Source organism: Filicampus tigris, chromosome 10 (genome assembly GCF_054856515.1).
Source record: "Filicampus tigris isolate MCC_2025a chromosome 10, RoL_Ftig_1.0, whole genome shotgun sequence".
Lineage (NCBI taxonomy): Eukaryota > Metazoa > Chordata > Actinopteri > Syngnathiformes > Syngnathidae > Filicampus > Filicampus tigris.
The window spans coordinates 17,130,149-17,147,026 of NC_141226.1; the positions used below are offsets into that span (position 1 = coordinate 17,130,149).

General features: G+C 40.7%; 1 protein-coding gene across 2 annotated transcripts in view; it reads right to left on the minus strand.

Annotated features, from left to right (window-relative positions):
- Window positions 1–16,878, minus strand: part of LOC147141084 (adenylate cyclase type 1-like) — a 42,563-nt gene that overhangs the window by 4,028 nt on the left and 21,657 nt on the right. Inside the window, exons 5-19 of one of the 2 annotated variants that reach the window (XM_086043316.1) lie at window positions 13,011–13,138; window positions 11,952–12,110; window positions 10,847–10,988; window positions 9,163–9,318; window positions 7,873–8,070; window positions 6,331–6,428; window positions 6,162–6,246; window positions 5,671–5,760; window positions 5,337–5,599; window positions 4,116–4,242; window positions 1,876–2,031; window positions 1,653–1,799; window positions 1,472–1,570; window positions 386–500; window positions 162–286 (exon numbers count right to left, since the gene is read on the minus strand). In XM_086043316.1, the coding sequence (XP_085899442.1) occupies window positions 162–286; window positions 386–500; window positions 1,472–1,570; window positions 1,653–1,799; window positions 1,876–2,031; window positions 4,116–4,242; window positions 5,337–5,599; window positions 5,671–5,760; window positions 6,162–6,246; window positions 6,331–6,428; window positions 7,873–8,070; window positions 9,163–9,318; window positions 10,847–10,988; window positions 11,952–12,110; window positions 13,011–13,138 (2,088 nt within the window). The remainder of the gene's footprint in view (window positions 1–161; window positions 287–385; window positions 501–1,471; window positions 1,571–1,652; window positions 1,800–1,875; window positions 2,032–4,115; window positions 4,243–5,336; window positions 5,600–5,670; window positions 5,761–6,161; window positions 6,247–6,330; window positions 6,429–7,872; window positions 8,071–9,162; window positions 9,319–10,846; window positions 10,989–11,951; window positions 12,111–13,010; window positions 13,139–16,878) is intronic. The other variant, XM_086043317.1, reaches the window with a different exon arrangement.

Here is a 16,878-nt window from a genome sequence, read left to right on the forward strand (position 1 = left end):
GAGATAGGTGTTACACATATGTCCACTAATTTAATATGGCTTTATAATAGTTAATAATTACATAATATCATTCTCTTCTTTTCATTTCGGCTTGTCTCATTCCACAAAGCACTCCTATTCATTTGCATGGAAAGGGATGGAAAATGTGTTGAATTTGTCACCTGAATTTTCCCTGGTACTCCCGTGCTGTCCATGCGACTGGCCACATTGACCGTATTCCCCCAGATGTCATACTGGGGTCGCCGTGCCCCGATGACCCCGGCCACCACTGGACCAACATTGATCCCTGCGCCGGCATGGGACATTGAGCAAACCAAGTAACTCATAAACAACTTTTCATAGTTTGATTGGCACTGTATGTTGTTGTTGGTGGGTGCAGACGTACCCACTCTCAAGACAAACTCATTGTAAGACTGATAGTTGATCTCATCCAAGACGTCAAACATCTCAATGGCGTAGTCCGCTATCGTGCTCAGGTGGTCGTAAATAGACTTCTTGGCCTAAAGAAGTAAACAAAGGATGTCGTTTGTGTGTACAACTGTTTGAGTCTCCTCTTTTTTGCTTGCTTGTACATTTAATTTGAACTCACAACACAGAGCAAGTAAACCTGCCAAACTTGAAAAACTCCAAAGTTCGGCCACTGGTAAATGTTTTGATAAACAACTTAATAACATAATAAGGAAATAATTACTTGGAAAGCAAAGAATGAAACAGTTCTTGCCACACTTTTTGCTTCAATTCAATGGACATTGTGCTGTACCTGGGGGAAGTAAACAGTAATACAGACATACATGGAAATGGTAACTCCTCAATAGGCTGCAGATATATTAGTCCTTCTTCACAGAGGATAAAGAATATATGGCTGGGAGTATTGGCATATTAGCTGTTTACATCTACTGCTCTATCATTTGTGTTCAAATATCCACTGCTTCAAGGGTTATAACGCTGCAACACTAATGCTATATGTTAGCCTGTCTATGGGATTTTACATTGTTATCGTATGGGCTGAACGGGCATTCCAAAGGCAAAGATAAGTGGTTGGTGTATGAAATTCTAAGTCTAATTCAAAATAATAATAATAATACTACTACTACTACTACTAATAATAATAATAATAATAACTACTTAATCTAATAAGCGTTTTCCACAAAAAAATGAGGTGAAGGTCGCCTCACCTTGAAAAAAAAAAATTCAAATAAAGTTTTAAAAAATGACAAAAGAATTGCTGTGTATATGAGAATTTGTCGGTTAGGCTACAAGAGGCCACTTTGGTTAGATTTACACTGTACTGTATGGTTCAAGTAAATATATTTTTTTGGGGGCTCTCAAGTGGCATAGTTGGGATATGTGCCATAGCTGCGTGGAGAGAAAAAAAAAAGCATGGATCTTTACATACGAATCAGGTCTCTTGTAAATACATAGGGGCTTTTTCATTGATGCATAAAATAGAACACACGCAAAAGTGTCTCACCTTGGTTCCAATGGTTGGTACGAGGCCCACGGCTGCCATGTACGTGCTGCCTATGGTCTTGATCTTCTCAATATCTCTGTAGCACTCTTTATCCATGAGCTGCAGGATCCACATTCAAGTTTAAAATCCACATCAAGCGTGACTCTCTTAAACTACCAGTCAATAATAAAAACAAGTAAACCTCATCAAAGTCTGCAATGATCTCGTTGAGCAATCTCAAGCACTCCACTCCCATGTTGTTGCCGTCCAACTCGATGTAGAAGTCGTTGAAGTTCGGGATGGAGGCAAACAGGACGCCTACTTGTGCGTAGGACTGGTAGTATAAATCCTGGAAGAAAAAAAAAAAAAGAAGAAATTATGTGTAAATGTTATGTCTTCCGATGGCAGTCTTTGTGATGGTCTACCTGTTTGTGTGTGTCTGCCTGTCTATGAGCTGGGCTCACCATGTTCCTGGGGTTGGATAGCAGGAAGTGTTGGGCCACGTGTGCCGGCAACAGATTGAACAGGATCCGCCTGTTGTCCAGTTTGACTTTTTCCATGCCGTCCCTTTCCTCCTCCGCCTGTCACGAGACACGCTCACACAGTTAGCGACATGCGTACATGGACATAGCTTGAAATTCAAGAGGACATATTATGGAAAATATAAAGAAAAATATGTTGTTACCTGCCTGTTTCTGAGAATTGATCTGCAAGCGAGTACTTCTGCACTTATGCTAATTTACGTAACACCTTACGTTTCACCTTGGACATGGTCCACTATGCTGCGCAAAGATCCCCGACCCACAAGCGATAGCCGGACTGTGGCAGTGAAAAGGTGCGCACATGACTGACTGTAAACACGTCTTTATTCCTCGACTGCCAACAAGAGAATAAACACAATCCAATATGGCGCCAAAAACATTCATGCAAACACGCCCCGAACTGTATACCTGCTGGGTGAGAGGCATGGTCCTAAAGTCCGCCACAGGACTTCACTTTAACTGTAATGGCAGAAATTCTGTTTTACCGTCAGCCTTTGTTCATCAATGTGGTAATGTGGCTTTGAATTTCATTCAATTACTCACACGGACTCAAAGAAACTCGGGCTAGGTTCACACCGCAGGTCTTAATGCTCGATTTGGATTTTTTCAAAAAATCAGATTTTTTTGTGTAAGCGCTCATATTACATTATAAATGCAACCTCGCTCTTGTCTGCTGTATGAACACACGCGCCACCAAAGTGACCCGCATGCGCAGAAGAAGAAACGGTCGACGTCACTCCCGACGTGTTTGCGGAAGTAAATGTGGTCCAGCGTGTCGGGGCATTTATACAGTGAAGCGATTAGGTAGGAGGCAGAAATAAATATAGTATTTGGGGAAAATCGTCATAGCCGTGCATAAAAAATGAATCGATCTGAGCCGTGGCTGAATTACTACGATCGCCATAAATGTCAAATTTATGCTTCATGTTTCAACTGGGATTAAATGAAAGTAAAATATAAAGTCAATAGAGTTACTCAAAACAACTTTGCAGATTAGATCCCCTGCTGTCAGAACTTTCCCTCGGCCTGTGCGCAGCACATTTTGGGCTCCGGATGACGTCAATCTCGGATATATGCGACCTGGCCGTTCAGACCGCCGTCGCATTGGAAAAGATCGGATACGTATCCGATCTAGGACCACATATGAAAGCGACCCAGTCGGATTTGAAAAACTCGGAATTGAGCCGTTCAGACTGTCATAAAAAAAATCAGATACAGGTCGCATATGGGCAAAAAAATCTGATCTGGGTCGGAATTGAGAAACTACTTCAAAGCATTGGCTCTCACAGTAACACTATGGTGCTGTAACACCCATATCCTCAATGGGTGTGGCATCCCAGCTGTTTTGTCAAAGCCAAAGGATAAACAGAGTTGCAGTGAGTTTTGTTGGAAGCACAGATTAGCATTAGCTGACAGCGTTAGCTTCTGATAATTCACACATGCTTGATTGCGCCATCAATTTGACAATGCACATAATGTACATACACATATAGTGTATGTGGTGCTGACCTCCATGAGTAAGAATCTTTTTATTGTCTTTATGGAGGCTAGCTTTTGCTTTTAGCAGGGTGCTAGCAGGATGTTGCAGAGGGGCTATCTTGGGTGAAAAAGTTGAAGGAAGGCTAATGTATTTTGTGCTCAATTTCAAATCTTAAGATTTAAAAATCTCTTGAGATTTATAAATTATGTCACACATCCCAATACTTCTGAGCTAGTGAAAATGGATGCACTCAATGTAAAATCACCACAATTCCTTCAATCTAAATGCCATCATCTTTTTTTTTTATACATAAGTCACATGTTGATTGATGGTGCAGAAAATCGTGACACTTTTGGAGCCAACTATAACTACACAATATTCCTTCACATTTTCACCAGCTGGGGTCAGTAAAACCCCTTGCTTATATGGGTTTCCCTTTTAACTGGTCACATCACTTTTTGCCAACTTCAGCCTTTCACTATGTACTAAACAGTCCTTTTCCTAATTAAATGGAGCCAAAACAAACACCTTACCCTCATTATTGCCAAAGAACAGAAACCTGGCAGCTTCTATATACATAAATATTATGTATGTACATTAATTGTCCACTTTCTTGTGTTGTGACGAAGACACGTTGGCTGACCTGCACAACCCACAGGAAGTCCAAGCGCAGTTTGAGGTCAAGCTGCCTGGAGTGGAGGGCCAGGGCACTGACAAAGAGCAACAGAGACAGGATGGGCTCGGAGCCCCGGATGTGGAAGGACCCCCCACTGTGGACGAGACCAAAGCACAAAGTCAGCACCGGTTGCCGGACCACCCAGGAAAAACTACACGGGAGGCTTGAGGTGATCCCCCACACAGCCGACAGCAAACACGTGTTAAGTTATACAACAATGTGGGTTTGATCCCAACATTTACTTGCCTAATTGTGTGAATGTTGGACTATAATTAGTAGATTATATCACTGCAATTTCTTATTTCCTCTATATTGTATGACAAAATATGTGTCCATATCAGGACAGGTAAGTTGTTCATTTTCCTCATCTTAAGTACTTCTTAAGTAGTGTACTTATGCCACAAAAATGAAGAAAAAAATAATAAAGGACTTTTAACATTTACCAAGTGTCCAATCAGATTGCTTTGATGTCCTCATCTATGCAGATCACAGCCTCTAGGGGGCATATTTGCATGGTATCCGAGGACTGCTATTATGGACTGTAATGTTATGATTAGCTAGAATTCAGGTTCCACACAAACTAGGGTATTCATCATTCATGAATTACAGCCATTTTATTTAGAATATGTCCATGAAGCCGTCCACCCATTTTCTACACGATAATGGGTGAGATACACCCTGAATTGCTCACCACCTAATCACATTTTAGCACTAAAGACATCCATTCACACTCATAATGGCTATCTATGGAAAATTTGGAGTCTTGGATGGCCCTGACAGGCATGTATGGAGATGTGAAGAACATTCAAGCTCCTCACGAGAAGCTGAGATTTGAACCCGCAACCTCAGAATTGTGACGCAGACGTGCTAACCAGAAGGCCACTGTGCCCCTATTTTGGGGGCAAAATCAGGCAAAATCATAAGAACTCCACTGTCAATCTTCAAATGGGAGAAATGGAGTGCATGTGCTTGAGTACCGGTACTGTAAATGCTCCACTAACTCCTGCTAATCTGTTTCCCTCCCTGAATCAGAGAAAAGCAACACTTCCCAAGTGAAATGTGCGGGCTAACGTGTAACTTCCATTTGCGGAAATGGCGTAAAATCAAAGCCGCTAGCAAGCATCCCCATTTTGCGGAGCAGCCCGTATGATGTCGGCGCCCCCCCGCTGAGCCCGGCGCCCCACTCACCCGGCGGTCTTGCGAAAACCGCTGAGCTCTAGCACGGTGATGTAGAGCACCCCCAGCAGGAGCATCAACGCCATCTTGGGCAACCAGGAGATGCGCAGAAAGAGCGCCAGGGTGAGCGTCCCCACTGCGCATGACAGGAAGGCGTAGCGGGCGCCCTCGCAGGGTAGCTCGGCCATGGTATGGTTGGCACCGCTGTCTATGTCGATGATGACGATGGAGCTGTTGGTATTGGCGGGATCCCACAGCCAGGGCATGCAGCCCACCTGTATAAAGGGCAAAGAAAATAAAAGTGTGCACTTTATAATGCCATTTGCACATGCTAAACAAGACTTACCACACAGGCCTGGGCCACGGCGTAGATTAAGAGCACTATGAGAATGCAGAGAGCAGTGCGAATCTGAATGGTCAGGCACCCTGGAAAACACTGGTTCGCGAAACATGAGAGAATATACATTGTCACATGTACATTTAAGTTATTTTGCGAAATAATAATTAGGGATAGGCGAGTACCAATACCAGGTATCGGTTGACCGATACCGGTCTTATTTCAAGGTATCGGTTACTCATGAATGGTGCCGATACCAGCCACTGATACTTGAAGCGAAAAATAAAAAATAGAAAATTTGACATCAAGTAAGTCTTCCTTGCCAGTAGTCGGTGCTACATGCGGACGTTTGACACATCTGTGAGTTACCATGTGCGTCAGAAAAAGAGAAAGGTCTTTGTTCGGAATTATCTGCCATTATGTTAATTTAAATTTTATGATTTTTTTTTTTTTTTATGGTAATCTACCATAAAATGTGAAAGAGAAGAAAGTGCACACACCTGTACTCTTGTGATATGCAGGTACATGATACATGCTACCAGGAAACAGATGCAGAAGACAAGCAGCACCAGCACCACTGTGCCCCTGAAACCCCATAAAAAAAAGTAAAAGTAAGAATAGGTTGACAAATAACGCAGAGTAGCAGTTTTGTTTATGCACAATACATACTGCGGTATGATGAGAAGATAGACAAGGCCACACAAGGCAGCAAGGATCAGCGACAGAACCACCGCGCTGGTGAAGTACTCATCCGGAACCTGATGGTACTTTTTAGTACCAAAAAGAGCAGAGCGTGGTCAGGACTGTTCATTACAATTGTCCCAAAGAAGAAAAGTTGGTGGAAGACATCTTCCACCCAAGTACAGACGTACAGTTTGATATGGTTTGAATGTTCCGCTTTTCAACTGTCAAAAGTTGTAACTGGTTTAAAAAGATAAAATCAATTTATGAGTTTTAGTGCCCTTTATGTAATGCTCTAAACACAGTGACCAGGTATGAAAGAGGGGCTCTTTCGAGGAGAGCCAGAAGCAAAGATATAATAGTTCTGGATTTAAAAAAAGAGAAAAAAAAAGGTGGTTATTTTGTTTTGACTTTTGTTGAAATTCAGTTGGTCTTAATTACCGTAGTTTCTATAGTGGGTTTGTTCATTTTTATTTAGTTTTATTTATTTGAAAATGCTATATTGGTTTTAGTATTAGTTTTAGTTTATATATATATGTCATGTCATGTCATTTTCCAAACCGCTTATCCTATACAGGGTCGCGGGGAGTTGCTGGAGCCTATCCCAGCCGTCAACGGGCGAAGGCAGACTACACCCCGGACTGGTCGCCAGCCAGTCGCAGGGCACACATAGACACTGTCACTGAGCGGGAATCGATCCCACGCTTCCCACGCTGCCCGCACACAACTCGGGCGTGTGTACCACTACACTATCAGCGGACTTTTTCTATATATATATATATATATATATATATATATATATATATATATATATATATATATATATATATATATATATATATATATATATATATATATATATATATATATATATATATATATATATATATATATATATATATATATATATATATATATATATATATATATATATATATATATATATATATATATATATATATATATATATATATATATATATATATGGTACTTGGTACTTTATATATATATTAGTGATATATATATTAGTGATATATATATGGACTATTGGTGGAGTGCAAGATAAAATAACTACGTATTGAGTAATAAAATAAATGACAATTTCAATCCAAACAATTATTTGACCATCTTTGTCCCATATGGGTGTACAGTAATACCAAAATAAAGGCATTTAAAGTTAACCCCGAAAGCTCATGCACTGCATGAAATCCATTGACAAAGACTAAAATGAAGGACATTTTCTCTAGAATTACAGTTAGTTTTCTAAAATGTAGTTTCAGTTAATTCGCTTTTTTTTAAAAAGCACTCTCGTTAATGAAAATGTTCTTTCAATTTTAGTTTGAGTTATTTCATTAGTGTTCGTTAACTCTAATATATCTTGAACAGAAGACAAGAGAGAGTCAAAGGCAGATAAACGCCAGGTGAATTCGTCCCCACTTTCCCTAATGCTGCCACTGTGACAACAACAAAGGACAAAAAGGCAGAAAAATACCACTCCAAAACGAACTGGTGTTCTAGAGCGTGGCTCACCCTCTGCTCGCGCTCCGAACACTTGTACATGAGCGTGAGGAAGTTGAGGTCGGCCGTGTCCGACTCGGTCTGCCGGGCCTCGATCAGCCGCCCGATGTAGCGGTTGACCCGCGTTCTGGGGCTGCTTTGGACCACGTTGGCCTGGTTGGCATTGGGTCTGTTTCTCAGCTTTTGCGGCGCCGTCCTCATGGCCCTCCGCTGTGTGTGTGTGTAGGGTAGAGGAGGGATTGAAAAGAAAAGAAGAAAATGAAGAAAAAGAAGAAGAAGTCGTAATGGCCACACTTGGGGAGCGTTATCAGCGTCAACAATACGAGCGGGCCGCTGATTATACTTTTAAATGAAGCCGCTGCCGTCACATTTAACTTCATTAGTGGATGCACCCTGCTGAGACTAAGTGTCTTTGGCAGCCACGGTGAGGAGAGGTGCAAAATAGTGGGCATTGGAGCATAACCACTGTGCCTCCGTTTTTACTTTCTTTTGTCTCCACTCATACAGTAAGTAGTGTACAGTCCACACAAACATGAGTACTCTTGTATATTTTTTTTTAATTTATTCACTTAAAACAGGAGTGGGCCAACTTTTATACTCAAGGGCAACATTTGGGTTTTTAAAAAGAATAGATGGGCCAGGCCATTTGTAGATAAGCTAAACAAAATAAATAAATGAGGCAATAAAAATATAGAGATTTGCAATTTCTGGAGATATTGCACGTGAAGGCTGAATGAAAATATATTGAAATGTGGAATGATTTTGAACGATATAGATTGATGTGAAATTATATTGAATGTAATGAACGTTTTTTCAAAAATGTCATTGAAATTAATGTGCGATTTTGGCGGGGCACGGAAATGTTGGCATGTTGAAAATCATTTCCAAGGTGAGTTGAATGAGCTGAATGATTTAAATTTCAAATGGGGAAAAATGTAAATGTGAAATGTTGACCGTGCCATTGGAATGAACGCTAAACAACCTTTGTTGGAAACTCAGCCTCTTTGGGAATGAATGGGGAATTTTGGGGTGAAAAATACTAGCCCTTCATGACGTGAATGTTTGGAATATGTTGAGATAAAATTAAGTAAATCAGATCACTTATGTAAAGGCCTTCAGAATTCACAATTAAATTAAATAGATCAAAATGGGTCACGACTGAACAACTGTGAGAAAATGTGGGTGTTACCAGTTGAGAACGATTGTCCAAGGGATATAAACACTGCATTGTTTTATAATTCTATTTACACAAACTCTGAGAAAAAGAAGGAAAAAATCAGTAAGCACAGCGGGAGTGCTTACCTTATCACCATCCTCACAGTTCATGACATTGGAGAAGGGGATCTCGGCCTTGAACATCTTTCTGCAGTGCATGAGCTGCACCAGCAAGTAGCACACCGTCTTGAACTTCATCTTTTTGGCCGGCTTGATATCCGACAGAATCAATCCTGGGAATATCTGTGGAAGATTTCAAAAAGTCACTCATGATAGACCGTACTGGAATAGATGTATTATTTTAGGCGTGTGTGTGTGTGTGTGTTCACATCATCATGCAGTCATTATAAACGGGATTAGGACCTTAACCACAGAGACAATGTGGGTCAATCCAACAGGTCATATTATTAGTTTTAGCACATCTGAGCTCAGTCATTGAGCTCAATGCAAGGTTACAATACTGCATATAGCGTAATAAGAGGATCCATGGCAGCAGGTAGTGCATTTGTCACGTAATACCGTTCAACTAATACAAATTATTTAGCGACGTTTTCAATCAAACACAATACACTATTTTTGTCTAAGTGAAGTTCCTCAACTTACTTCAACATAGTGCATTGGCATACCAGAGGATGGCAGCAAAGCCCTCATTTTGTCTAAATTGAATTCCTCAACTAACTTCAACATAGTTTTTTGCTACTGAGATGCTCAAGGTGCCGCACAAGATGACCAACTACGTAGTTGTTTTGTCTAAATGAAGTTCCTCAATTTACTTCAACATAATTCTTTGGCACCAAGATGCCCGGTGATGTCAGCAAAGCGCTAATTTTGTCTAAATGAAGTTCCTCAACTTTCTTCAACATATTGTAGTTCTTTGGCACCAAGATGCCAGGTGATGTCAACATAGCACTAATTTTGTCTAAATGAAGTTCCTCAACTTTCTTCAACATAGTTCTTTAGCACCAAGATGCCAGATGATGCCAGCAAGACGCTACTTTTGTCCAAATTAAGTTTTTAAACTTTCTTCAACATAGTTCTTTAACACCAACGTGTCCCAAGATGGCACCATATTTTGGCATCTATAAGCAATTCAAAATTATTTTTTGGGGGGGCAATGAGAGTAGCATCTAAATTTAATTGTTTTAACCTTCGGTCTTCACACACTGCACTTAAATCATTACAATCAAAGAATACCACTTATAACAGCAATCATATCTTAGCGATTGAGTTCTTGAATAGTATATTTGTGAGTGAGAGCACTTCATATTTCCACCACTAGAGGAGTAGCAGAACATGTGAGAAGAGAGCCGCCTGTTGATGTGTTTGCCACACGCGTGCATCTGTATGCATGCTCAACGCTGCAAATCTGTGATGAAAGACGCCACAGGCTAAACGCATCACCCCACCCCCACCCCACCCCACTTGAAGCCATTACAGGCTGGAAGTGACATCATCTGCACATCAAATGTGTGAGCGCACCATTATATCACGCTTGATGCTGTATCCTACACTCAGGGTGCTTTTTTTTTTCTCCTCCTGCGAGAGTTTAGTGCAGGAGAAGCAACCAAAAGATAAGCCTCCTTCTTCAATCGAGCCTCGTCTAACTTTCCATGTGGATTATCTCTGCACAGTACACCCTTGAAGGTATTAAGGGTTCACTTGGGGCCACTGCCTCATAAAGAACACAATTGAAAGTGTAGCGGTAGTCATTTCCCCCCTGGGGCCTGGACATGAACAGCGCACGACAGATAGCAAATGTAAAATGGCGTACCTTGCGTCGGTGGGATGGCACGATAAAGAAAGTTTCGATCTGGTGTTTTTGGAGGAAGGCATTGCGCTCATGACCATTTCCCGGCTCCACCTCGTAGTCTCCGTTCAGGCACTCCAGCGTGGATCTGGTGATGTGGACCTTCCTATGGAATACAGCCAAAGAGAAATAAAAATCAATAAATAATAGCAATCCTCAGATGGCATGAAATAGTGAATGCTTGACTCTAAGAATTCAGTGGTTTTTTTTCTCCTTTATTTTTTTTTCAGCATGAATATGAATGAGGATGTCTATCTCTCAGTATTTGATAAGTATAATTATTTTTGTCTAGCATTCAACATTTTTGGAGCACAGCATTAGTCTAAATGCTCATTTTCCCGCATTCACACATGCATTTTTTTTTCGATGCCCAATAGCATTAGCGTGATTTGCTTCCTCTCAGAATTCAACAGTAAATAAAATTGGAGTGCAAATGCATTTGTTTGAATACTTTTCTCTCAGCATCTCACATACAGTACTTTTGAGGCCCAATTGCCTTGGTGTGATTTGTTTTTTTATTCTCAGCATTCAACAGTAAAAAAAAATGAGCCCAAATGCATTTGTGTGAATGCTTGTTTCTCAGCATTCATGCTACATTTTTTGGATGAACAGTAGCATTAAAGTGAACATTTTTCCCTCAGCATTTTCTCAATAATTATTTTTTTCGCACAATGTCAGTGTGAATGCTTGTGTCTCAGCATTCACATATTCTCACCGAAATTGTTGAATGCATAATATTATTAGTCTCTCAGCATTTGCACCTGTACGGTTTAATGCACACTATATTAAATTGCAATCACATGTAAAATGGGCTGCAGCTATCGAGTATTTTGGTATTCGGATACCCAATTGAAAACTCGCTCAAATAATCAGACAATATTTTTGCTTGGTTGCGGCCGAATACAGAAGAGAAAACAACACATTTCATTCGATGTTACCGTCATGCATAACATGAATTGAGGTGCTCAAATCACTCAAGGACTCATTTCACCCATGCATGTCGTAAATATGTGTCTCTCAGCATTTACCAAGCTGATTTGTGTCAATCTGAATCTTAGCCAATACTGACCCAGGTAGTCCCCCGGCCTCCATCACATTGGCGAGAGTGACGTCGTTGGACCACACGTCATACTGCCACTTCCTGAGGCCCAGCACCCCGCACAGCACCCGGCCCGTGTGCAGGCCCACACGCATGTTCAGGTTGACTTCCGTGGCCTCTGCCACTGACCTGGGAGTACGAGCAACACATTCGTTTAACATGCACTCCAAGATATATTGGACGGACATATTTTTTTTTTACCGTAAACCCCCATCAATCGTGGTGGTTGTGTTCCACAATCCAGACCACCTCACACTAAGTGATATCGGTGAGATATCCCTATTTAAATACAGTACTCCCTCCCTATGTATTATTTTTCTGTTGTATTTAAGAACACTTTTAAAACAATACAAACACATTTAAAATCATATTAAATATTGGGAGAGGGTAAGAGTAATGAAAAACACAAAAATACAGTACACTGTTAATCCCTCTGTGTTTACAGTAAACAAACCCATTTTTGCTTTCTGTAGGCATAAAAAGCAGGACCGAAGAAGATTTGACATTCACTAATCTTCATCATAAACTAATTTGTTGAAAAAAAAAATGTTTAAAGTTTAAAGTTCAAAATGCCGCACTGAAAAAAGGTTTTTGTTGAATTTACTCCAAATAACATTTCCACAAAATAAAATCATCTGGATCCAGATAATTTTATTTTGTGTGACCACTTGATGAAGTAAAATTGAGTACATTCAACACACCATTTTTTTTCGGTGCATGCAAACAAACTATAATGAAAAATCCAAATCTATTATAACCCTGACGGAGGCTAAAAAAAAGGTGTCTCATTTATATTTTTGCCCCGTATATAACAAAAGTAAGGGATGCGAAATGTAACTCAAGTGTACTCAAATCACTTGACTAGTCCGTAAACTCAGTGCAGCTCAGCCTCTGACTAGCAGACGTCATGGTTAAGCCATATGTAAAAATAAAGAGGAAAGCAATCAAAAAAATGGCATTGTAGTGTTTTTATATCATAACATTTCATACAGGAGGCACAGTGGACAGCTGGACCATCAGATCACTCACGTTATGGTGTCAATCATGTCCAGTCCCATCTCCACGCAGCAGTGGGCGTGGTCCGTCTTGGGCTGCGTCAGGCCCGACACGCAGTAGTAGCAATCGCCCAGGATCTTTATCCGGCGACAGTGGTTCTCCTAGCAACACATACGTGACAAATACACACTGTCATTGGGACAATAGTAGCATATATATATGGCGTATAATCACGCATGATCAATGCCAAACAAGGTCAAATGAGCCAAGGGAAAATTTGATCATACATCACAGGAGCCCTGCAATGCTTAAGGCATGTCAAATTATGGATGTTTTGTATTTCAAGCACTGTCATGTGAAGACTCCGTCCTTCCGTGGCTCACTCACAGTAAGCAAGAAAACAGAGTACAAAGCTCTATTATCGGATGAGCCAGGGAAGCGGGTTACCATTGACGCCGTCACTCACAACCCCTTCATTGTCTCCATGGAGGTAATGGGATCACTGGCCGTGCATGCGAAGAGCAACTAAGACTCATAATTATGCACGTTGGCGGCAGCGGGGACGCACGGCGAGGCAGACGGACGAGCTATTTTTAACATGCGAGCCGGCGTGTGTTGCGGCGGCGAGCGACTTTCATGTTTGCATGTTGCTGCTGCTAGTGTTGCAGATTTTGGGGATGTTTCCAAAGACAGCCTAAACGCACAAATGACCGAGTTAACGAATAATTACAGTTACTAAGAAGAACTATGGCTTCAATTCAAGCATTCAACTTTCTTGGCAACAAGACGGTTCCGGTTTTTTTTTCTTAATACACGTAAACATCATTTGCTACGTGCGTCACACATAGAGGGTGTCTTTGGGATGAAATTAGCCGCGATATTGCTAATAGGGTTGTAATTTGCGATTACACACATCAACAGCTAATTTGAGCTAGAGATGGCTTTATGTGTCACTATATGTATTTTTGAGACTGATTTATAAAAATATTACTTATTTTGTAGCACATCAGGTTTTTACGATATTTTCCTTTTTTGTTTTTAAATTTGACCAATAAAAGCTTTTGCAATCCGGCTTTTACCATGTGTTGTAGTTTATAATCCTCCTGTTGATGAACCTAACCCTTAATTCATACTACACTACTACGTAAACATTACCTAAACAACGATGACAGATTCTGAATCAGCGTAAAAACGATTTTTTTTTTCTTTTTCTGTCAACTAGAAGAGTTGACTTGCATCTCTGATTAAAACGAGTAAAAAATTGTTGACCAGTGTTATTTCAACAGTCCATTAATCTGTCCATCATTTTTTCAATTAATTGATAATTTGGAGTAAAAAAATAGTTTCATTCTTTTTTTTAAATAAAGGACATAAATTCAAATCAAAAGAGCTGAAAACAAAGATGAAGTGATTATGATGGGACCGTAACATCCATCAGAAAATGACCAAACATGTTGGTCATTGTTGTCCAAAGTAAAATATATTTGTAAAACAAAGGTAAAACTGGTCAACAAATTGTTGCTTTAACATTTTTAATCAGAGGTGCAAGTCAAACATATTTTTATGCTAATTCCGAATCTGGCTTCGTTTTTCTCTAGCATATCAGGTATTCATAATAATATACCGGCATATTTTTTTTTTTTGTGAAACGTCATCGCTATGAATTACAACGCATGGTGAAATCCGTTTTATGCAAGTTTTTATCAGTAAAATTTAAAAACAAAGATTGAAATTATCTCAAAAATTTGCTGTGCTACAAAAAAAAAAAATCGTCAAGATATTTTTTTTAATCAGCAGCAAAAATACATTTAGGGATACAAAGTCATTTTTAATTAAAATGTGAAAAATCTGTTGTCTAGTGTAATCATTCTGCTTTCATGTAAGGCGACAGAAATCGGAGAATGTACTGTTGACAGGCATAACAACAACAGTATAGTGACATTAATTACTTTCGCAGTGGTGCCCATGTTTGGTGTACCGGATAGTGGAGTCACTTGAAAGTGGCGCTGGCTCTCCGCCCAGCCTAGCTGATTACGTCACTGGGTGGAGAAAGGGGCGGTTATTATGTAAATTAGGATCACTGCTTTTCGAATCATGCTTGTTGCAGCAGATGAATGTCTCGGTGAGTTCCCTATCATTTGTTTAAAAAAGTACGTCAATGTTAGAGCAATCTATGTTATATTTCAGTACGTTCAAATTCACACAAAAAGCATCTTTCAAATAGATTCTATTGTATTGTCGGCGAGCCAATCGGGCCTCATCGGGCTATCTCGGGTCAGGTGGTGGATCAGTAACAGATGGCGCTATGGCAACGAGGCAAGGCTGCGGCGAGCGGGGGGAAAGCCCCGGTGCTTAAAGTCTGCCACTCTGTACTTTTCCTTTGCTAATCTGCACTGTGGCTTTAGGAGCTGATTGACAACCCGCGTGAGATTACCGCACGTCACGTGACCTAAGTATGGCGAACCTTGCAATTTAATTGAAAGAAGATGCATATATTTGCTCTTTTTTCCCCCCCATCAATAGAAATTAATTATCACAATCATAATAGAGCACTTCCACAGGTGTGAGGTGGCTGTATAACCTGTAGCCTCACACATACACACACACGCACACACACCCCCACCCACACCCACACAGACACACACACACGCACAACCCGATCCATATGCATATGGTTGCAGATGAGCACACCCTTCATTGGGCCACAACAAAGAGGATGACAGAAAGCAAGCGGCAAACAAGCTGTAAAATAAAGCACACGCAGACACTCACACACACGCACACACGCACACCCACGCACACATGCGCACACACACAAATATGAGCAGATGACAGCAGCAGCAGTGCTATGAGTCACCAATGTTGTTATTTGTTAGAAATCCACACATCCTCCAAGTTTAGGCCCGAAAGCGCCCGAGGACGGAACTGATGCGTCTTTGACCGTCGCTGTCGGTTTGACTTCCATGTCAATTTCCTGAATGTGATTAAAGAAAGTAGGGCCGTCCATCGGTTAAATTTGCTCGCCATGCATCAACACAACTGGAAACTCCGTCGGCGCAACAACATGCATCTCGTGCAATAATTGTTACCATATTGCACATGAATGAAAATCATAGCATTCCCCCTTTCTTGGCTCTGGGCCACTTAGCTTGACACATAGTTGAACGTGTCAATAGAAATGGGACCTGATTAACAATTTGTGATTAAAAAAAATAAAACACTACCGTTGTGTTTTTTCTGACAACATCGCTGTTCAGTGAAGAGCTAATAGAAAAAAAACATGTCTGAATATGGATTTTAAAAAAAACACATAAAATATGGATATCTCCAAATGTTATACACACCGCAAAGTATTTTTAAATTGTAATTATTTGTATAACAACACCCCACATAATGAGTTTGTCTACCCAGGACTTGGAAGCTATCAGACATTTCCATCCAGCAATCAAGTGGCAGCCAAAAGGTAAGCAGGGCAGCAGAGCTAGCTCAGAATAGCATTAGCGTTACCATCTGATCATCGGCATATGTTCTGGTTGTCGATATGGGCAGTGGGCGGTCTTTTTGTTTGATGGTGATGTGTCAGCTGCATGCGCTCATATGCACGGATCATCAATCAGCAGCTTAGTGACAAAGTGCTGAAGCCACGAGTGAAAATGCAATCGGAAAAATTTGATTGTCTCACAAGCGCATCACAGTTCACACTCCTTGTCAGCACCTTGCTCCACCTCTTGTCGCCATGGCAACGAAAGCTGCGTCTACAGGGCTGCATGGGGTGAGCAGTGGCTCATTTGCGTGACAACCTACAGTACGTCAGATTTATAACCCAATGAAAAAATTCATTCAGTATGATGCAAAATCTTGTTTACGTTGGACATTCGGGAACTACCTGGAAAGCATTTCA